The following is a 24,046-nucleotide window of genomic DNA, read 5'->3' as shown; positions in this document are numbered from 1 at the left end:
TCAGCGGCAAAAGTACCTGCCTTGCAAGCAGACAGTCGTGAGTTCGATCCCCAGTACTGATAAAAGGGAAAAAGACAAAAAAAAAAAGTGTAACTTTTAAGAACTTAAAGAATTTTATAAGTGAAACAGATATAAATACATTAATGATCAAATCAGAAAGAGAAAGTACACAAAAAAAGATAAGTTTCATTTCTGTTGGGGTGTTTTGTTTTGTTCTGGGGATTTTTGAGACAGTCTCACCGTAGAGTTACGGTGACCCCCTGCTTCCACTTCCCAACTGCCAGGGTTATAGGCATGTGCCACCACACCCAGACAATAACAGTCTTATTTTTAACTAAGGGACTAGAACTACTTACAAACTCCTATTTTTTTTTTTCTTCTCTAAAAAATTTTGGGCCAGCATTCAACTCAAAATATATATGTTTAGGACTGGGGATTTAGCTCAGCAGCATCCCCGGTACCACAAAAAAAAAAAAAAAAAAAAAAAAATATATATATATATATATATATATATATATATATAGACAGATAGATAGATAGATCCAAAATGTTTCTACTTACATGTAAATGTGAGTGTCAGGTGTTCCAGTAAGAGAATTAACCGACAAGAAAGAATTTTATGGAGCCAAGTAAAGTGGGAAACAGGGAGAAATTTAAAGCTAGAAGAAATTGGTTTGTTTGAAGGACATTAAAACCAGAAGATGGAAGGGTTCAGCAAGGTTAAGACTAAAGAAAATCACATGAGCAAGATACTAACTGATTAGGAAAATTTGATAAGGTGTCTGCTCAAGTTTCCAACAAAACGGGTGAGCTGTGTGACCAATGCACGGAAGTAAGAAACACGAGCACTGTCACTGAAGGTCAACGTAAGTGCTGAGCGGAGTGGCACGTGCCTGTAGTCGCAGCACTCTGGGAGGCTAAGGCAGAAAAATCACTGGTGTCCAGAAGTTCAGATCCAGCTTGGGCCCCATATCAAGACCCTGTCTTGAAAATAACAATAGTAATAACAGTGAAAACAACTCGGCAATCTAGGGCTTAGATTATGAATAGAAATATATGCGTATTCAAATAAACAAGAAATATTAGCCAAAGCAATCAGTAAAGAGAAACAAATAAAAGGGTTACATTATTTGCAGATGACAAGACCTTCTACTTATAAGACCCAAAAAATTCCACTAAAAGACTCCTGGTATTAAAGCCAGGCATGGTGGCACACACCCCTGTAATCTCAGCGCTTGGCAGGTTGACACAGGAGAATCTTCGCAAGTTTGAGATCAGCCTGAGCTACAAAGTGAGCACAAGGCCAGCCTGAAATGCACAGTGAGACCCTGTCTCAAAAAATACCGAAAAAAAAAAAAAGAGCCCTAGAATTAATAATCACATACAGCAATATAACAGGATACAAAATTGAAAAAACAAAACTCAATAGCATTCCTATGCACTAATAATGAATACACTAAGAAAGAAATTAGGAAAACAATATCATTTATATAGCATCAAGAAGAATTAAATACTTAGGAATTAACCTAACCAAGAAAGTGAAGGACCACTATAACGAAACTACCCCTCTCTAAAAGACTAAAGAGGGTATCAGAAAATGGAAAGACCCCCAGTTCTTACACAGGCAGAACCAATACAGTCAAAATGGTCATTCTTCTAAAATTGATGTACGGATTTAACACAATCTCAATCAAAATACCAACAGCATTCCTCACAGACGTAAAGAAAATAATCCTATAATTCATATGGAGCCAGAGGAGATCAAGAAAAGCAAACACAACCCTGAGTAACAATAGCAAAGCAGGAGGCATCACAATCCCACATCTGAAGTTATACTACAAAGTTACAGTGAACTTGTAAGTTACAGTGTAACTTGTAACGAAGAACATGGTCCTTGCACAAAAGCAGAAAATGCAGATTCAGTGGGACAGAAAAGAAGAAGCAGAAACAACAGTAGTTACCTTGAACTTGACATCAAAGGAGGAAAGAGACAGCCTCTTTCATAAACAGTGCTGGGAAAACTGGATACCCGCACGCAGAAGATTGGGGTCCAGACCCATACATTTCACCATGCACTAAACCAAAAACTAAAATTGATTGACGATCTAAATGTTAAAACAGAAACAATCTGCTGGAGGATAAATTAGCTAAAATACAAGGCAGGCATGTAGCATGCGTCTGGTTAAGGTTTGTGTCTAGATACCCCCGCCCCAAAGCCTCATGCAGTCACAGAGGTTTGGAAGGTGGCTGTATCTACAGTGTGTGATTGATTCACAGTGCAATGCTGGGATTAAGGGCGGGTGCTTGCTGGATCAGTCCACTGATTAGACTGGCACCACCCTAATCCCATGGGCTAGATACAATATAAAGGGACAGAAGAAGCTTGTCTCTCTCTTCTCATGTGTGCTTTTGCTGTCTTCCACGGCCATGAACTGTTTCTCCTCTGGAACAGTCACTCTGCCTTGCAGCCAGGTCCCCAACAATTGAGACTGTATCTTACTCTAGAAAGAATGGCTATCATTAAGCTATCATATAATAATGAATGTTGGCTAGGCTATAGGGAAGAGAAACATTTCTAAGTTGCAGGAGGCAATGTAAACTAGTACCACCACTTACAGAGAACAATGTGGAGATTCTTCCAAAACCTAAAAAGAAAAAGTCCATTCAACCCAGCTATTCCGCTTTTAGGAATCTTCTTGAAAATGTGATAGTCATATTATAGTAATACATGGATAGCCATATTTACAGCAGCATCATTCATAATAGCTTGGAAACGGCCTTTATGCTCATCAAAAGATGAATGGATAAAAAAGTGGCATTTCAACACATTAGAATATTAGTTTGCCATAAAGAAGGCCCACATGTTTAAATATCGCCCGGTTCCTCTTACATGAGACACCCAAAATATAAATACAGGACATCTGATAGAACGTAGGGAGATCTTTTTGAAACGTGAAAGGGAACAAAAGACAGAGAGTGAGGGAAGGAAGGAAGGGAAAAGAGACTAAAAAGAGAGAATTTTTAAAAAGCGGAAATAGAGCTTTTTCAAAAGGAAAGAGAAATAAGTCTTGAAGTGAGCATGGCAGGATGAGAAGGGAAGGAAACAAAAAAGAATTAAGATGTGTTATGTGCTATCCTAGGTAAATGCAATCATTCTGTACTGCAAACATGCACTAATAAGAAAATAAAAACTAATCAGAAAATAAAAATCATGCACAAATTAGAGGTCATTACAACTGAGGTTTTCATTTCAATGAAAAAACAATAAATGTGAACAGTTTTTTTTTTTTAATTATTAAGCTAGGTCAGAAAGCACTGGGTAGGGGGATCCTGATTTACCTAATAACCTACTTATACATGATTTCCTTCCCCAAGATCAAATCGCCATGTGCATTAGACCCCAACACAGTATCACATTCTGCCTGAAATTATAGCCCTGCTTAAAGAACTGCCTGCTCTCCCATCGCCTCTGCCTCCACTGTCATCCTGTTCCCTTGCTGGGTGGATTAGCAGATGGAAGCGGAGGTTAGCCCTGAGTAAAAACTAGAACACTTTGTGATTGGCCCACCCCACACTTGTAACACTTACCAACATCTCCGTAAACATACAGGCCCCTTGGAGGTTTGCTCCTTGAAAAAAGCTGCAAATTAAGAACAAATTATAAATCTCCATCTCGAAAATAATCCAACGTAGTCACATATATAATGTTTCTAACTATGCTGTCTACAGGATTTGGAGAGACTGTTACACAGGAAGTAAGGAAAAACTTGAGCTTGTAAACATCTTGTATTTCTTCTTTTGCAATGTCAAGTTCAAAAGAGGGCGCCGTGCTGGGCCGCCCTGCACCGAGCTAAGCAGCCCTGGCCAGCAAGGGAGAATTGAAACTCCTCCTGTGCCCCAGAAAGCAAATGATTCCCTTCCAAATTCAGGTGCTTCCATTCTCACTGTTGAACTACTTGTCAAAATTCTAAAAAGGAATTTAAACACACACACAGACACACATACACTCAGAAAAATACACACTTGCAGTAAATATAAATGAAGCAGAGTATTTCAGAATTTGAGGTAACATTTTGATAACCTGAAGATTCACTGTCTCCTTATTCTGAGAAAGCAATTCAATATCTTTGCATCTTAGCTGTCTCATTTGAAAAATGGAAAATACAAATATGAGCACTTTGCAGATTAAGTAATGTAGCTCAGGCATCTACATGTTATAACCAGTTAGCCACAAAAAGTAAGCGAAGATTATTTGTAGACATTTTTGTGTAAAAATATATCACAATTGACATTTTTTTGAAATATCACAAAATTTAAAGTAAAAGTAAGAATTTAATAAATCTTTAAAATTATTTAATTTGTATTTACTGTGCAGATCCTTCAGTAAGCTAAGAAATCATTCATTTTGGCTCTTCGGTATATACTTTGTAACTGTTTCCATATACTTTTTTTTTTTTTTTTGTCTTTTTGAGACAAGGTCTCACTATGCAGTTCAGGCTGGCCTTGAGCTCACTTTGTAGCCCAGGCTGGTTTCAAACTCACAACGATCCTCCTGCCTCAGCCTCCCGAGTGCTGGGATTACAGGCGTGAGCCACCACGCCCGGCTCTTATTTCCATATGCTTTCAACACATTTTTTATTCTTCACTGCCCTTAAGGAAGGATTTGTCACTTACATGTTCACAGTTGAAACATTTTTAAGATTCAATAATAAAACACAAAGGGAATGGCTAGGTATCTATGGAGTAGTAAAAACACAGCCAACCTCGGTGGCTTTTTGCAGTGGATAGTTGACTAATAAGCTTGATTCTTGTATGGGTGAAGGCCATTACCTAGCTCAGTGGCCTAAGTGCCTGCCTGGCAAGCGCAAAGTCATGAGTCCGTCCTGGTACCAAAAAAAAAAGTAAGGGCTTTGTAATTAACTGAGTCAAGAAAGCAGCATCCATTCTAGCTTTCTTTAAAAATCAAAATCATGGTAATAATCTCAGCATTCATTACAGCCAAACAAATTGGAAGGAGAAATGTTTGTTTCGGAAAGCCCTAAAAGCACAGAGGGTAGCACAGCAAATAAATCAGTATTACTCGACAGTGTTGGCTGGAGTCTTGAAGAGCCCTCCACCCAAAAATGCTATAAAAAAATTCAGAGGATGGAAATAAAATGTTCACTGCCCAGGCAATAAGTGTTTCAGAAGAACTTGAACGTCTACGGCAGTGGGGTGAACCCACGGCATGCGTGCCGCAAAAGGCTGTTTGCAATTATTGCAAGCTCTGAAAGGTTCGCCATCACTGACCTACGTATTTCCCATTTAATGATGAATAAGCAGAGCTAGCCTTAATCTGTTTTCAGCTAGTGAAAGTCTAAGTGTATAACCTTGTTATCTCCTAGAAACCTCAGATAGCCTCCAGGGGAGGAGCTTGCTCACTGGTCACGGGCAGAGTCAGAGGATTGGAGCCGCTTTTCTCTATTCAGGAAAGGCCATTTCCTAGGTGTATAGGTGTGTTTCTTCTGCCAGGCTGCACTGGCACAGCTGTCTATTCCACTGTGACTGTGTCCCCTCCTCCCTCCTCATAGTGACACAATTTACCAACGATAGGATTGTGCTGTGTGGTGTGCAGCAAGGGAACGCAGGTACCCAGGGCGGCCAGACTCCTGCAGGTGACTCAGCTCCACGGGCAAAGCCCAGGAACCCCAGCAATATTCCCACACAAGAACATTCATGGCAGTGCCAAGGTAGCAGTGAAAATGTCTTAAGTGTTCGAAACTCAGAGGATCGGTAGCTATAGTACAAAATATTCAAAGTATAGAAAAATCTAAATATTAAATTGTGAGTAAATAAAAATGTGGAGTGAAGAACACATGGTTGTAGGAGGGTCCCAAAGAAAAACAGACATATAAAGCTTTAAATATGCAAAAAATTAACACATATATGTGTGTGTACACATATGCATGACATAAAAATCTCTGTGGCACAAAGGCCAACAAGTTCAGGACAATGGTCACCCCTTGGGGAGCAAGCTGGACAGAAGGGCAGTACATGAGAAGGGGAACTCAGGAAGTTTCATTTATACTTTATTTTTGAAGTTGGGAAGTGAGTACAAAGTATTTTTGATTTTGTTATACTTTTTAAAATCTTTATTATAATAAAAAAGAGGACTGCTGCAAGTTCAAGGCCAGCCTGGGCTACATAGTGAGACCTGTCTCAAAGACAGGGGAGAGGAGGGGCCGTGAATATAAACCAGTGGCACAAGTGACTGCCCAGCAAGCACAAGGTTCTGAGTTCGATTCCTAGTTCCTAAAAAAGTGGGGAGGGGAACACCAGGACCTGAGCCTGAATTATTCTCTCACGGTGGCCTCCTGGGCTTTCCAGGCCTCAGTTTTCTTTCTAGGAGCTGGAAACAGTTGGGTTTAACAGTTGAGGATCTTCAGGAAAGGCATCTGACTGCACGTAGGTGCCCTTCCAACACTAGGTTCAACTTGACTGTCGGTGTGACTGGCTTGACAGATGCCCAGGAGTTGAGTGAAGCAACTTCCCGGTAGGACTGGGTAGCTCAGGAAGGTGTAGTCTTGTGAAATATGTCTGGTCCCTGGCCCTGGCCTCTCAGTCTCTGCTCCTGTCCTCTCCGCTCTGCTCCCTGGCGGCCTGAGGCAGACAGCTGTCCTGTGCCACACCCTTCTGCTGTGATGTTTCTGCCTGCCGCCAGTCAACCATGGACTGAACCTCTGAAACCGTGAGTCACGATAAATCCTTCCTCCGTGAAGCTGTGTGTGTCAGGCACTTCGGCTAGCTATAACCCCAGGACTGTGGTTTTGTGCAGAAAGCTGCACTGCTCCACTGTCTCAGCAACTCCAAATCCACCCCGGCTGGCTGGAACTCTTCTGCTCTAAGTCCTTGAGCGAAAAAGACCAGTTTGTCTAGTAGCCCACCTGCGGAGCTGGCTTCACAGCCAGGATGTACAGAAGACAAGGAAATCAAGTCACAGTCAGCCCTTCTCTTCACCCTTCTCACTTTTACATTCATGGATTCATGTACTTGGGTTAAAAAAAATTACACATTAAAAATGTCACTAACAGATGGGGGTTTAGCTCAGCAGCGTAAGTGCCTGCCTGGCAAGCACAAGGTCGTAAGTTCGATCCCCAGTACCAAAAAAAAGTCACTAACATTTTTTTTCTTTGTGTGTGTGTGTGTGTGTGTGTGTGTGGTGCTGGGGACTGAACATCCAAGGGCTTTGTGCATCCAAGGCAAACATTTTCATATGAACAATTAATGACATGACAAAATGTCAGTGGTACACAATGTTAAATTAAAAGGATATATAAATGCAGTATGCCTGGTACATCCAAATTTGATGCAAAAACATAAATACTGAAAGAAAATACATCTAGGTGATAATATCATTGGTAATTTCAATTTTCAATTTTTCCATAATGAGCATTAATTACAGTTATAATCAGACTGGGGTTTTTTGGTTTTGTTTTATTTTACTTTGTGTTTTTGAGACCGACTAGACTTGAACTCACTATGTGGCTCAGGTGGGCCTTAAACGTGTGGCCACCTTTCTACCTCAGACACCTGCGTGCTGGGATTACAGGCATGCACCCCCACACCCGGCACCAACAGACTTGTTATGCATCACTAATGTGGGCTGGTTTGAGCTACACACATTTTTATGCCCTTCTCCGACTCCAGTACCCACTGTGCAGAGGAGCAGGGGCCACCCTGAGTCAGCATGGAAGACAGCAGCCTTCTGAGATCCGTTCACTCAGTCACGTCTGCAACAACACTCTTACAAAGGCTTCCCAAGCACGGTTCACCACGTCGGGAAGAACAGACACATTGCCGGAGACAACTCAGAAGCTCCCGAAGAGCTGCAGAAGGAAATGGAGTCAGTCATGGCTGGCAGCCTTCAGTCTCTGCCGAAGGAACAAGAAAGCTCCTCCTGGGGCAGCTCCGCAGCCCACGGCGGGATGAGACACGGTCCCTTCCACCACACTAGCGTCCCTCCATGTCCCTCCATTCGTCTGCTGAAGCTGCCATGGACTGCACAGGTACAGGACACTGATTTCTCACTGAGCTAGCAGCTGGGAAGCCCCAGATCAAGGTGCTTTCTGGTTCGAGATGTCCACTGCCCGCAGACGGTGGCTTCTCATTTCTGTCCTCAGTACATGTGTGGGGAGACAGCAAGAAGCCAGCTCTTTCATGCATCTTCTTATAAAGTCACTAACCCTATCAGCCTCATCCTTATGACCTCATTTAACCCCAGTTACCACTTCTGGGCCTCATTTCCAAAGACAGTCACACTAGAGTGTAGTTAGGCTTCCATGTAGGTCCAGTCATCATCCTAAACCCACGCCTACCGCCCCCACCCAGCACAGAGCTCAGGGATTCATTTGCTCTCCCACCTACTGCGTGAGCAGGCAAATGCCTGAGTTTAGGACAGCGATATGAAGCTTTTAGAGCTTTCAGTGATAGCAAACTGCCTGCTGCAGCACAGGATGCCTGCCTCCATGGCCTACGGTGCAAGGGTGCAGGGGGTGGAGGGGATGGGCACTTAGCAAACCCAAAGCCATAAAGCTAGGCAGAGAAAGCTGTGGCTTGGGGTGCACCTCAGAACACACAGATGGGAGCGGCCCAAATGCCCACAACCTCGGAGCCCACACCATTCACCAGCAACACCCGGTGGCAAAGGCAAGGCAGGATTCACCACTCACACACACAGAGCGGAGTGTGGAAAGAAATAGGAGTGGGGTGACTCACTCTCCCGCCCCGTATCTGGTGGATTCCCAAACTGCTGACCCTGCAAAGAAACCGCTCATTCAAAAAACGAGGAGGAATTTTTATTGAGCTGATTTCTTTTCTTTCTTTTTTTTTTTTTTTTTATCGTTTTTTGAAGTTTGAGGATTTAGCTCAGCGGCATAAGTGCCTGCTTTGCAAGCGTGTAGTTGTGAATTTGATCCCTGGTACCAAAAAAAAAAAAAAAAAAAAAAAAATCAATAAAGGATCAATAATACAGTTCAGCAACACAGTGCCTGCCTAGCAAGCACAAAGTCCCGAGTTCAATTCATAGAACCAGAACTATGATTAAATAAAATAAAAATTAAAAATCAGTAAAAATTCAAATGGCTCTACCTTTTGGTTTTTTGATTTTTTGGTTTTGTTTTTGGGGGATCGAACTCATGACCTTGCACTTGCCAGGCAGATGCTTATGCCACGGAGCTAAATCCAGGCCCTCTAGCTTTTAAAAGAATACTTGATCTCATTCATAGTAATAAAACAATTGTGATTTAAAATATTATGAGCCAGGCAGGATGGCATATGCCTGTAATCACAGCTCCCCTGGGAGGCTGAGGCAGGACTGTTATAAGGTCAAGCCCAGCTGGGCAACTTAATAACGTCACATGACCTTGTCGCAAAACAAAAAATAAAAAGAGGACCAAGATACAACTCAGTGCCAAGGCCCTGGGTTCAATCCCCAATACTGCAAAATAAATAAAATATCATCATGACAAAAACATAAAGTCTAAGAAAACACAGAATTACCAAAGATATACGGAGACAGGCATGCTCATGAACTGGTAAAAAAATGAATGGCTGAAATCTCTATCGAGGCACTTTGGCACTGGCTATCAGTATGTAAAGTGCACAGATCCTTTAACTGTACCATTTCATTTCTAAAAATTTATCACAAAGAATACCCATCCATGGCCGGGGATTTAGCTCAGTGGCGTAAGTGCCTGCCTGGCAAGCATGAGGTCATGAGTTTGATCCCCGGTACCAAAAAAACAATACCCATCCATGACTACCAAGACCACATATGATACACTAACCAAGCATATTAGCACCTTCACAGAATACAATACAACGTCACTGTTCAAAGTTACTGAATTGTGGAATGTTCATATAAAGGAATTAAAAAGAAAATAAAATGGCTTATAAGAACTAAAAAGATAAATGTCGAGCTTTGGGGGAGGTCAGTGGATCATGGTGCGTGATACTGCCCAGAGGGTGCAGGTAACTGGAACAGAACACTGACTGGCTTATCATAGCACTGCATGTGGACAGTGGAAAGGCCCCTCTGGGCGTGGGTGGCGGACAGTAACAGGCTCGTAGCAGGAGTGAAATAAAAAGTGAAAAGCAGGCTTGCCACTTCCTGCGTCCCACCGGCTTGCCACGGACTGTTTTGCTTCTGTCACCCTTCTACTGTCCTGCCTCAAACAACCGGGATGCTTCAGAGTGCCATGTGGGGTGTGCTGACGGGCTGCCAGCATACTCCCCACACTTGAGTAGCCTGCACGTGCCATTAGGGACCTGTGTGAGGTCTGCCTAATGACTCACACTCAACTGGGGAAATTCTCTGCAGTCTGGACAGACATCGTCAACCCAGGAAGCAACTGAGACTGCATTCAGCTTCTTCAGAGGAACACAAGAAAATGACAAAACAAAAGAACAAAACTCAATCTCAAACCTCCAGCCCATCCCAAACAAGCCTAGGAGACATGGGAATTAAACAATACACTCCTGAACAATCAATGGGTCACAGAGGAAATTAAAGAAGAAATTAAACAATATCTACAAGCAAACAAAAATACAAATAAACCTCCTGGAACCTGTGGGATGCAACAAAAGCCGTCCTCAGAGGAAAATTTATTGCAGTGAAATTCCTCATCAGGAAAACAGAACGAACACAAATAAACAACTTCATTCTACACATCAAACATCTAGAAAATGAAGAGCAAGTGAAGCCCAAAGCCAAAAAAAAGTAAAGAAATTATAAAGATCAGACCAAAAATCAACGCAATACAGACTAAGAAAATGATAGAAAGAATTAATGTATCAAAGAATTGGTTTTTTCAAAGAATTGGTTTTTTGAAAGAATAAAATTGATAAGCCCCTAGCCGACCTTATTCAAAAAAGAAAAGAAAAAAATCAAATTCATGCAATAAGGGATGAAAAGGGTAAAATCACAAGTAAATATCCGATCTTTATTCTATTATAACGCTATGAGACAAAATCAAATGCCATACACAGTACACACACAGAAGAGTTTTAAACAAATGGTAGGTTTTATATTAAAATTGCAAAGTAACATCTTAAATCCAAATATATGAATTTCAAATTAACAATAATATTTGTTTCTGTCTTTTTGAGACAGGGTTTCCTATGCAGTTCAGGCTGGCCTTGAGCTCTCTCTGTAGCCCAGGCTGGCCTCAAATTCACAGTAATCCTCCTGCCTCTGCCTCCCAAGTGCTGAGATTACAGGCGTGCACCACCACACCTGACTGAAATGAATTTTTAATATTATTTGTATGTCCCAAATATATCATGGCACTTACATATACTAAAATATTGCTATTTATCCAAAACTCCATTTATCTTTCATTTGCTAAATCTGGTGACGGCACTTTAGATAATACCATTAAATGTGTGTTAAATATCACGGCAGTAAAACAGCTATGAAGGCAAATGTCCTTGTTAGAAGACACGTGCATTGTATTTAGAAGTGCTATGATACTGCAACTTGTAAATGATTCAAGAAAATACATTTAGAAAAAAGATAAACAAATGTGGAAAACTGTCAACCATTAGTGGATCTAGGTATATCACTGAAGTGTGTCAAACTAAAAAGTTGTAAAAAAAATTTAAAAACCCACAAACTTTGGCAAGGTGGGGGCTGGGGATTTAGCTCAGCGGCATAAGCGCCTGCCTTGCAAGCAGGTAGTCGTGAGTTCGATCCCCGGTACCAATAAAAACGAAAAAGACAAAAAAAAAAAAAAAAAAAAAAAAAAAACTTTAGCAAGGTGACAAATTACTATATTACTTTACCTTTGAACTAAAAGGTTAAAGCTAAAATTGTTCCAAAATATCTGCATTTTTATGTTCTAGACATTTGTTTTCAAAACTGATATCAAAATCATTCTTTTCTTTTAACTATTGTAAACTAAGTGCTGTCATTCCAAATTACTCATTGAGAGATTCTAACTTCATGGTCTTCATAGTATTAAAATTCCAGCATTAAAAAGTGGTCCAGAGTGATTCTCATCAAGTCACATGCTGCACTAAAACAACATGTCCCACCTGGGCAGTCCCAGCACTTGGGAGGCTCAGGCAGGAGGTCAGCCACGAGTTCAGTGCCATCCTGGGGTACAAAGTGAGTTCAAGGCCAGCCTGAACTACATAACGAGGTTGTCTCAAAAAAAAAAGGCATGTCTTCTGTCTTTCTGGATTACTGTCCACTGGCTACTCTAACACAGTTTTCATTAGGACAACTAGATTAATAAGGATGGTGCCATTAAGATAAAAAGTGTTGTTTCCAATTTGCTTAAAATGCAGGAATACCACTTTTTCCACTTCTCTCCACTCCCCTCCCCAATGCATTATTATCTCCTAAGATGACAGAAGCGGGGACAATGGTTCCAGCTGGAACGCTGAGCATAATTACATCTTTTAAAAACTGGCATTATATCTCCACATAGACTACTCCCGATGAAAGTAGACCACTTCAGGTTTCTAAGAAGACCTTTAAAAACTAAAAAACTAAACTGTATGCTAGCAGCCATAAATTCTCTTTAATTGAAAAAAGTGTTAGTCTTAGTTGATTTGCAAAAGAACCTTCCTAACATAAAGTACATCAATTAGTTCAGTTTGCTGGTATAATTAAGCCTACTTAAGTATCTAAATAAAGGGGGTCTTTAAAACTCTAAAACAACCAGCACCAGAAATGGTGTACTCCCTAATTATAACTAAATTTGAAGATGCAAATGACTTTTTAATGCCACATGCAATGGAGCTACAAATGTCTGCAAGTGCCCATTGTGGCACTGCGAGGCAAATGACAGGAGGCCATTTCTCCGGCAAACCCTCCCCAGCCAGCCCCCACTGACCATTCCGATTCCATTAGCTTTGGTGGACGTAAGCTAGGACAAGTGAGCCCTAGTCTGACGCTCGTTTGATGGAATGGCCAGGACACAAGCGTAATCCTCAAAAAGATTCAGAAGTCATAAAAAAAATGTTCACATTCTGAATTCTGACAAGGTTTTAAATGAGAAAAGTAAACTTGTGTTCCAGATATCTTTGACCTTAACTAAAATCTGATACTAAAGACAGAATGCAAACATAGACACAGCCACAGACACATGAATATGACAAACCAGAGACATGTACCCTTGTCACACAGACACATGCATGAGCTCACCACAATCAACTTGTTTTTGTTGTTTTTTGGGGTTTTTTTAGTACCAGGAATTGAACTGATGATCTTGCACTTGCCAGACAGATGCTGTGCTGCTGAGCTGTATCTCTGGTCCTACGATCACTTTTGGAGTCAACAGAAAACTGCCTTGTGACTCTCCAGTGACAGTTTGGTAGTCACCCATTTTTCATTTACTCTAAGACTGAGCAACTATTTTATGCCAGGGAGTGAGCCGGGTTTCACAAGCCCTAAAACCATGAAAACAAAGATAGTTTTTAGCAGGGAGCATGTTGTTAAAGGGCAGCGTAAGGTGGACCACGATAAAGGACGGAGCGAGGGCTTTAGCAAAGACCCGGAGGCAAACAGGGACCCAGTCTTTTCAAAGATCAAGTGGCTCATCCTAGCTGGTTCTTTCATTGCCAGCAGAGAACAATGACCAACGGAGTTGGCAAACGGCCTGGACCAGACTTTCAAAGGCTTTGTACAACATGCTAATGAGTTTGTACTTTATCCTGAGGGGAAGGGAAACCTTAGGCCAGAAAATGGTGTAACCAGAACTAGTGTGTGTTAGAAATGTCATTCTTTTTCTTTTTCTTTAACTTTTTATCGGTACCGAGGATCGAACTCACACCCGCCTGCTTACAAGGCAGGTGCTTATGCCGCTGAGCTAAATCCCCAGCCCCTGAAATGTCATCCTGAAGAGATGTGAAGAACTGGGTGAACTCATACCTGCTCACTGACAAATCCAACCAAAATCCAGTGGGGTTGTGAGAAACAGTCTGGAGCTTTATGTGCATCAGTGGGTGAAGGGCACCTCTGCAGTGGTCTTCATCACCATGAGGGGCTACAGACTGCCCCAGAGCCACACTTTAGGCTCCTCCTGGAGAAGCTGCCAGTGGCTGACAGCATGGCCTGAGCATGCCCCCTGGTCCTCCCCCTGGGAGATTGGGCAAGTGAGGGCAGCTCAGCTTTTCTTTTACAGTTCTCTTGATTTGGAATACAGGTTTTCATTCCATTAAAAACCCAGTTGTATAAAGCAAAATCAGTTTACTGTTCAACTTAAGAAATTCGTTGAAGGGGGGCTGGGGATTTAGCTCAACGGCATAAGCACCTGCTTGGCAAGCACAAGGTCATGAGTTTGATCCCTGGTTCCATCAAAAAAAAAAAAAAAAGAGAGAGAGAGAAAGAAAGAAATTCATTGAAAGAAAATGCCAAATACTTGAAAACCTTAATATTGTATTTTTAAAAGAAACTCAGATACTATCTTCATAATGAATGAATCATCAGGAACAGCAAATGATGGCCACTGAGAAAAAGAGCTCAATGGGTAAAACTCTGAATTCCGACTGAAACAAATTTTAGGACATCATCACTGAAAAGGGGAAATTAAATAATTCAGAGCTAGGTAAAATGATTGCTGGCTTTGCAAGGATGCAATACCTAGAACGCAAATCAGAACCTGTCTACAACACAGCACCTGACAGGGATGATGCCTGACTCGGCCCTTCACTGAAACATTGGTCCCTGAAGATCCTTTCACTCAGATTTTCATCCTTGTTAACATGATTTCTCCCCACTTCCTCCTCCAAATCAAAGTCCTCATTACTAAGGATTTGTTGTCTATTTGGATTCACCCCAGCCTGTACAGTGGTGGAGCAGGGGAAGCATTTCTCAGTCCCACAGGTCATAAAGGTAGGCAGGGAAAACCCTAACTTGGGGTCCACAGAAGGACTTGGAGACGGAGTGCCTGGAGCAAACACCCTAAGGAAGACACCACTGACCAACCACACTCATCACCAAGACAAGACAGGACTCAGATTCACACACAACAACTTGAGTATGAAAATGTAATAGGACTGGAGTGTCTATGAACCAAATTCCAAGGAACAGCTTCCCTAAGCTGCTGTCACTCTGGAACATGGTGCTCTGGAGTTGTCTTCCCAAAGCAGCCTTTCACATTAGGCACTTGACCCCTACAGCAGAGACAGAAGGAAGCCTGGTTACTGCCCCAGCTGGCAGCAGACCTTGGCACCATCCCCATGGCACTGGTTTCAAGTGCATGCAGAATGCAAGAGTTGTGGATCAGGAAGACTTCCACCCAGATTTCAGAAGAAGGCCTGGAGGTCAGGCAGTGTGCTCCTGAGAGGGCAGTGTGTGAAGCTAAAGGTGCAGGGGAGACTCCAGAAATATGAAGAAGCCAGGAATGTGAATCATCTGAAGAAATGTGCCAAGAGGGTACAGATCTGTCCTAAGGGAGCCGTCATGCAGTGCTGCAGAGCCTTCCAAGTCCTTTGAAGTCTGCAAGTTGCCATATATTGCTGTGGGTGCTGGACATGAACTATAGGGCTTAAAAATTTTCCCTACTGAAAAAAAAAATTTTTTTTCCCTACTGAATTTTGGGCTTCCTTTTGTCCTATTCCTTTCTAGCCTCCTATGTTTACCTTTTGAAATGGTAATGTTTATCTTATGCCATTGTATGTCAGAAATTTAACTTTCTTTTCATTTGTACAGGGGCTCACAGATAAGAGTTTCCTTAAATCTCAGAGACCTTGAACTTGGATTTTTCAGCAATGCTGAAAATTGTTAGGACTTTGCAACTCATAGAGATGTACTGCATGCATTCTGCACAAAAGGATGTACCTGAGACTCGGGGTGGGCTATGATGGAATGTTATGGCTTGTGTCTAGATGACCCCATACAGCTTCATGCACTCATATGTGGGGATTTCCAGAGGTACCTGAGTTTAGGGTATGTGGTGCTGGAACTGAATCACGGTCCAGTAGGATTAAAGTTGTGAATGCTATCCACCGTGAGGGCAGGTAGCCTGCATAAAATGTAAGAGACAGAAAGTGGGCTGCTGTTGCCGCTACTTGATGTTTGCTGTCTGATGCTCTCTGCAGTGATGCCCCTCTGCACGCCATCCTGCCTTGCCTGGAAACAGTCAGCTATGAACTGAAACCTCTAAAAGCTGTGAGCCAAATAAATCTTTCCTACTTGAAACAAAGAAGAAAAAGAAAGAAAGAAAGTCAGACAGCAATAGGATTTAGTTGTGACCCATTCTCTCTCCTCCATATCTGGTAGATTCTAATACTACAGCACAGAGGAGAGCACAGAGAGAATTTGACTCATTTCTTTTTTCCTTAATTGTTTCTTTGGGAGCTTACAGGGGTTTTCTTTGTTTTGTTTGTTTCTTTTGCTGTCTGTATTTTTCTTTTTTCTTCCTTTTCTTCTTCATCCTTTTATGCTACATTTACCTACTTCTATTTTTTTATACCAGACATTGAACTCATGACCTAGTGCTTGCCAGACAGGTGCTTATGCCGCTGAGCTAAATCTCCAGCCCAATTTTTTTATTCTTGAATAGGATCCTTTTTCACTTTTCCCTTTTCCTTCCCACCTTCCTTTTCTTCTTCAAATTTTAGCTCTTTAACTTTCCCCTTTCCTACTTCCTCTAATTTTATTAGTATTATTATTTTGTTTTTGTTTTTCATTTTGCTTTTTTGAGGTAAGGTCTTGATATGTAGCTCAGGCCGGCCTTGAGCTAACTATGTAGCCCAGGCTGGCCTCAAACTCACAGTGATCCTCCTGCCTCAGCTTCCCAAGTACTAGGATCACAGGCATGAATGACCACACCTAGCTATTAAAATTACTATTAAGTTTTATCAACCTTAGGTATTTTAGTTGACTCTGTTTTGTTGAATTCTTTTCTATTGTTAATGGTGGTATAATTATTGTATTTAGTAGATACTTATTGTATGTCAATATTTAGTTTGCTTTTCTATTTTTTTATTGGTACTTAGGGCATATTAATATCCAGATTATTTTTAACCCTATTATTGCTGCTAATTTCATTGTTGTTTCCAGGGTGGCTTAATTGTGGCTATAAATTGCTTTTTACTGTGTTCCAATATCTGGTTTGCCCTTGAGACATTGACATTATTGTGGTTCATTTCCAGAAAACTAGCTGCTCGGTCAATTATGCTGTGCCCTCCATCCCCAAATTAATGAAATTGTTTGGATATTGGGACAGAGACAAAGGTCTACAGTTAGCCATGCCCAGACCACACACAACAAAATCCTTCCACTATAATCAACCTGCTAATCCCACCCCCCCCCAAAAAAAATAGTAAAATGAGAAAATAAGGCAGCCAAATTCTCCAAAAACACCCAACTCGCTGAAAGCTGACTCATGGGAAATTAATGGGAAGGAAATTCCAAACCAAATAGTTGAATTACACAAATTGATAAAAGGGGAACAAACAAACCAGCTCAGTAAGGTGCTCCATGAGCCCAAAGGTGATATAACTGAAGAGATAATGGGCCTTTTTTTTTCTTAAATTTTATTTAAAGAAAGACTAAACAAAACAGAAAATAGGTAGAAATAATACATACATTCAGAGAAAAAAAATAAACAGTAAGAAATCACTAGTTCATGTTTACATATTGTTGTTTTACAAATAGTTGTTCAGATAATGGACTTAAGTAAAATGATTAGTAAAGTTAGAAAAGACACTAATAAAAAAAAAAGCTAGCTAAGCTAGCAAAAAGGATGCCATATATGAATGAATAGTTTAGAAAGGAATTACAGTCCATGAAAAGGTACCAAACACTAATCCAGGTGATAAAAAAAAATTCTACTGAATTTTCAATTTTAGTTTCAAAAGTAGGTATTATTTCAGAGATACGCTTTTTCCAAAACAGAAGCTTTATAAAATAATAACTCTCAGAAGTTTTTATAAATAAATTTTCTTGAAATATTCATATTGAGTACATTTATATATATATTATATAGATAATAAGTACTGCATTTAGTATGATTAACAGCTTATTTTTACAGAACTAATACTGAAATTATCTATATAATACTGACATTATATGACAAATTCAGAAACTTGACACATTTGAAATGGCAAAGCTATTTCTCTATGTCTCTATGTACTATTTAAATTTATTTTAATTATAAAACAAATGCTAAAGTAATGAATACATTTTAAATATCTATGTATGGGGGGCCGGGGATTTAGCTCAGCAGCATAAGCGCCTGCCTTGCAAGCAGGCAGTGGTGAGTTTGATCCCTAGTACCGATAAAAAGGAAAAAGTCAAAAAAAAACCAAAATCTATGTATGTACTTTAGAGCTAGGGAAATAGTTCAGTGATAGCACTACTCACCTAATATACGCAAGGCCTGGGTTCAATTCCCATACCACAAAAAAACCAGGCAAACAAACAAAAACAAAACCAGTATGCAGTTATGCCCTGCTTAAGGGATACATTCTAAGAAATGCATCATTCCATGATTTTCTGTTGTGTGACTACACCCAGCATATTTACACAAACCTCAATGGTATAGGTCAATTACTCAATGCAGCCCCTCAGTGTAATCAAGAGTTGCAGCAAACACGGATATATGAGGCTGCGGCTGCCAGTGTAATACAGCACATTCTATTCTATGGTAAGCAGTGGTTTCTTCTAAGTAAAAAGGCATTTGTCATGGTTTATGTTGGTGGCCCCCAGGCCTCATGCATTTGCATTATGCATCTGTGATTGGTTCATTGTCTAGTGCTTGGATTGGGGGTGTGAGTGCTACACCAGCCTAGGGGTGGAGCCAGGATGTGATGTAATGGCAGGAAAAAGGTATGTCTTACTCTCGCGGGTTTCTGCCTTGCTGTTTGCAGCCACCATGAACTGCGGCCCCGCCATGCCACTCTGCCTTGGAGCCAACTGACTATGGACTGAAACCTCCAAAAACTATAAAAATAAACCTTTCCTTTCCCAACTTGGTGCACCAGGAATTTTGTCTCAGCGATGAATAAAAAGTAACTAAGACAGCACTCTAAAATAACAATAGAAAATTTGGTATTGTGAGGCACAATAGTACCGGTCTATAAACCCAGCTACTTGGGAGACTGCAAGTCTGAGACCAGCCTGAGCCATTTAGCAAGACTGCCTTAAAATAAAATAAAATAGCTTCATAAAATAGCTCAGTGGTACAAAACTTGCCTAACCATGTGAAGCCCTGAGTTCAACCCCCAGCAACACATACAGAGAAATACATATAGTATAGTAGAGTGAATACATATGTCAGTAATAAGGATTTATTTTGATGATCATGTAGTACGTACTGTACATAATGCTGCTTTTATATGATTGCAGTACAGTAGGTTTGCTTACTGTATTACCACGCCATGCGATAGGAACGTCTGAGTTCCTTTACGATATTATGGACCACTGCTGGACATGTGTCCATTACTGGCCAGAACATCGTTATATGGCACTTCCAACCCAACTTTGCCACAAATTTGCCATGATGTCTCCTCCCAAGAAGTGAAAAAGCCTGCTTTCCTTCATACCTCTGATGAATGGAGACTGAGATTTGCAGAGTAGCTCCATATTTGATTTAATTCTCTCTCTCCCTGACTCTAGAAATGCTTGATTCTGCTGTGTAAAAGTAATTCTAATTATAGTGATTTACATGAACTACTTACCATTTATGCCTAATTACCTCCTGGCACAATAACAATTATGCATACATTAAAGGTGTCGCATGAACCTGGTTGTAAGTTTTATTTGATAACAAAAGTGAAGAGTCCACAAATGCTCATTCTTCATAGTTTGTTGCTCAGACAGCACACTCATAACTTCTTCAAATATTTGTTCAAGAAAACAGTGTTACACAGATAAGTCAATGTAGCCCGATACACTGCTACCAATTTTTTTCTCAAGGGTTAATAAACCTGGCACTTTGTAAAGGAGGCACACTTCATTTTAATATGATAGCACAGGTTTACAGAAAGTATCTTGGGCCTCCAATGAGGAAAACCCAAGTCTACCATAATGAATAGTTAAAATCTGCAATAAAGACAAAATCGAAGTCCATAAAATGATAAATTTTGTATACCAGAATTAAGAATTCTACAGAAGGGGCTGGGGATTTAGCTCAGCGGCATAAGCGCCTGCCTTGCAAGCAGGCAGTTGTGAGTTCAATCCTTGGTACCAATAAAAAGGAAAAAGACAAAAAAAAAAAAAGAAGAATTCTACAGATAAAGACCTTCCATTCCTGCACGGCTGAGAGCCTGGTTTCCTTCTGCGGTAACAGGGCATCAGCATTTGTTATCTCATTAGAGCAGCCCCGACAGACCAGCACAGTGGGTTAGGGAACGCAACAGCACCTCCTGTGAGGCCGCCTACACCTGCACGGCCTCTTCCTCGCTGTTCACACACTGTTCTAAATCTCCACTTCATCCTAAAAGAAGCTCTATTTCTCTAACCAAAAGATGTTAACACGAGGGCAGCCTCTTACTTTATATAAAAATAGCATTACTTAATTATACTTTGAAATCATTCTCTTTTTCGGGGGGGGTGGGGCTTGCCCTCATGTCCTTCTTAAAATGTAAAATTACTGGGCTGGGGATTTAGCTCAGCTGCATAAGCACCTGCCTTGCAAGCAGGCAGTCGTGAGTTCGAGCCCTAGTACTGATAAAAAAAAAAAAAAAAATGTAAAATTACTTTCATTAGAGTTTCAAATAAAATACAGCTAATACATGTTATACAGTCCATTTTTCTAAAGAGCTTACAACAAAAGAATATTCGGATTGGGGAGTAGGGGAAAGACTGGCGGCCAGTCCCCTGAGGAAAAGTCGGTTTCTTAGGTTGAACCATATTTTAAGTCATGTTACCACTGCCATCCTTCATAATTTAAAAATGACATCAGTGATGAGACTGCTCCTGTGGTACGATGTATAAGAGAATGACAGTTTTCTTCCTGTGACAGAATTTCAGCAAAAGCTTTAAAGCTGAAAATAAAGAGGCCAGTTTCCTACACACACTAGAGAGTAAACACATCTATGCAGCAATTACTCAAAAAAAAAAAAAAAAAGTAGGCAAAAACAAGTCTAAACCAGAGCAGGACAGGAGCGACTGAACAGGGCAGAGCTGCTTGGCTTTATCTCATGCCCCATATTGGGGTGGGGTGGGGCACCCAAGGAGGTTGCAGCTGCCTGTGAGATGTGATCCCCACGCCTTCCCCTCCCTCAGCCCAATACTTAGGTGAGGAATTCCACAGGCCACCATCAAGGCAGAGTGTGGAGGAAGAGCTCATGGAAGAGTCTGACACGCATCCTTAGACATAGGACGGGTACAAGGCAAAAAACAATGTGATGCCTGCTTCCTGTCTGCAGAAATCCAAAGGCAGGAGGCTGACTAAAGCTACCCACGTGGTAGGGATTGTAGAAAACCAAATGCCATGCTTCCTGTGGTCTCGGTGGACATCAGGAGAGGTGATCCGGGGACAGCTGTCCCGAGAGGAGCCAACATAAGGAGGCTAAGTGCAAAGGCAGGGGGACCCAGCACAACGCAGGGGTGTGAGCGCTTTCCTCCAAGAGCGGTCAGGAATGCAGCAGTGCCAAGGTTCCCCTGAGAGTCTTAAGGAACCCATAATGCTCCTCGGAATGAGCCAGCAGTCAGCATGTAGCACACAAAAACCCCAGCTGGCCGGGCAACTGGGATTGCTGTTTTGCTCTATACTTTTTCATCCCTCTCGTTCAACCCTAGAGAAACCAGGCAAGCAGAGAGAGGAGGAGGAGGAAAGCAGAATCCTCTTGTCTACTGCACACGGAACGACTAGGCTTAAGCTAGGGGAAGGGGAAAGCTTGGGGCCACACAAACCTTACCTTCGAAAGGAAATCTTCTGCCTCTATACTGTATTTTTTAAGGTCCTCGTGCAATTTCTGCAAGCACTGTATGACTCTTCTTTGGCGTTCATCGTCCTTCAGCTCATGAGCTTTGATCAGAAAGTCATAGTGGTCCAGCGGTCCATGGCAAACAGTCAAAGCTTTCAAATAAGCCTCGGAAGCAGCAGTTCGGGTCACCCTGTCAGGTGTCTGCACTGTGTAGGCTACAAACAAAAACATACATAAAGTTTTGGACTTTCTCACATAAAGATAGTTCACAGTGTTCCACACAAGGCATTTAAAACTTTTAAACAGAACTGTATTTATTTTGGTAGATTTTATAAATGTCACTTTTTTGCTTTGGTTTTGGTGGGGTTTTGTTTGGTTTTTGAAACAGAGTCTCACTATGTAATTCAGGCTGGCCTTGAACTCACCATGTAGTACAGGCTGTCCTTGAACTCACGGTAATTCTCCTGCCTCAGCCTGCTGAGTGCTAGGATTACAGTCACGTGCTACCATGCCTGGCCCTAATCATGTCATTTTGATTAAAATAATATTAAATAAATTTTATACATAAGCATATATACATATTTGTATGAATATATATGTATTATATATTTTTTCTCCCCTCTGCTGGGGATTGAATCAAAGGCTTTGTGCATACATTAACCACTTTGCCACTAAACTACTGTACCAACTCCAGTAAATGTATTACTAATGGCTCATTTAAAAAAGAAATATTCTAGTGCTGGGGATTTAGCTCAGTGGCATAAGCACCTGCCTTGCAAGCAAGCAGTCGTGAGTTCAATCCCCAGTACCGACAAAAAACAAAAAGAAATATTCTAAAACTATGAGCTATAATTATAACCCCTCTTCTAGAAAGCCTGAGCCACTACAGGGTCGCTGTTTTGCGTCTAAGCCACCGTTTCCCAGTCAGAGGTAGGTAGGGTGGTGCTTGTTTGAGTTAGACCTAGCTCTTCGGTGCTTTGAGTCTTACAATCGCAAAGGTTTTCCTACTGACCCTTTATTCTCTACATGAAACAATACAACACTGAAATATTGTATAAGTCAGGGTTTATGTGCTAGGGGTGGAACCCAGGTCCTCCCATGCTAAACATAAATTCTTCCACTGAGTTATTCCTCCAGCCCCCTCGCTTATTTTTCAGAAGCAGTAATAAATACAAGCAACCTTTGCTCCCTTCCCCACAGCTGAAGTGAAAGTGTAGTGAACCAGGTTGAAAAAGCCCGGTTCTTTAATTTTCTGGAGTCATCCTATAAGAAATTTCAGGGTAACAGGAATTTCTTTCCACCATCCTACACCATTTCCCTGCCATTCAACAAGTTTCTCAGGCAATCAAGCATCATCGGTGTTACTCAAGCCTGTATCCGTTCCCTCCTCCTCGTCTTCTTGCTGTCCACCCAGCTTGGGTCTCCTTAGCCCTCACCTGAGCTATCACAGTAGACTCGCTGACTTGAATTACCTTCACTGTCTCACGTGTACCACATCACAATCTCTACAGTATCATCTACAAGGAGAAATGTGACCTCATCAACAGTGTCCTTGTGTCAAAAGACAAAATTCAAATAAATCTAAAGATCTTGTGATACCAGGTGTGATGGCACATGCCTGAAGTCCAACTGTTACAGGCAGCTTAGTTAGAAATATTATAGGCAGTGAGACAGGGCTAGGTCCTTGAAGGAGCCAGTTGCAAAAGCCCAGATACCTTGCAACTGTGGGGGAGACAGACACCTCCTGCTGTGGGACAAGCCTCAAAACAAAAGTCCAAGCAAATGCATCCATATCCTAAGGACTGATGTTCTGAATAGTTCCCTATCACCCTGAGGAAGCCAGGAGTCACCATCCAAACCCCAATGGAAGAGTCACTGCTCTCTAAGAATGCCTGCTTTCTACACAACTCGCTTTCCCATTTGTCCCCAACTTAATCAATTTTACCTGAACAATTAATCTTACTGGCTAACCATAGTTCTGTCCCACCTTACGCCCTTCTGCTTTGTGAGTTCCCACTTTTCCCCTTGAACCCATGTCACCCCATGATTTTACTCTAAAAAGCCCCTGGAAAAGACAGCGTCCTAGGCAACCCGCTCGGGATCCCTTCTGTCTCTCTCTGACAGAAGCTTTCTTTCTCTCAATAAATATATTCTAACCTCCGTTGTTCCTAAAATTCATTCT

At 41.4% G+C, this 24,046-nt stretch overlaps 1 protein-coding gene across 3 annotated transcripts in view; it reads right to left on the bottom strand.

Annotated features, from left to right (window-relative positions):
- Positions 1 to 24,046, bottom strand: part of Afg1l (AFG1 like ATPase) — a 217,662-nt gene that overhangs the window by 168,236 nt on the left and 25,380 nt on the right. For all 3 annotated transcript variants that reach the window (XM_063253978.1, XM_063253977.1, XM_063253979.1), the window contains exons 2-3: positions 21,856 to 22,079; positions 3,589 to 3,640 (exon numbers count right to left, since the gene is read on the bottom strand). In XM_063253978.1, coding sequence (XP_063110048.1) covers positions 3,589 to 3,640; positions 21,856 to 22,079 — 276 coding nt within the window. The remainder of the gene's footprint in view (positions 1 to 3,588; positions 3,641 to 21,855; positions 22,080 to 24,046) is intronic.

Source organism: Cavia porcellus, unplaced genomic scaffold (assembly GCF_034190915.1).
Source record: "Cavia porcellus strain 051 isolate PalLab524CR breed Dunkin Hartley unplaced genomic scaffold, mCavPor4.1 scaffold_7, whole genome shotgun sequence".
Classification (NCBI taxonomy): Eukaryota; Metazoa; Chordata; class Mammalia; order Rodentia; family Caviidae; genus Cavia; species Cavia porcellus.
This window is presented reverse-complemented; position numbering and strand designations above follow the sequence as displayed.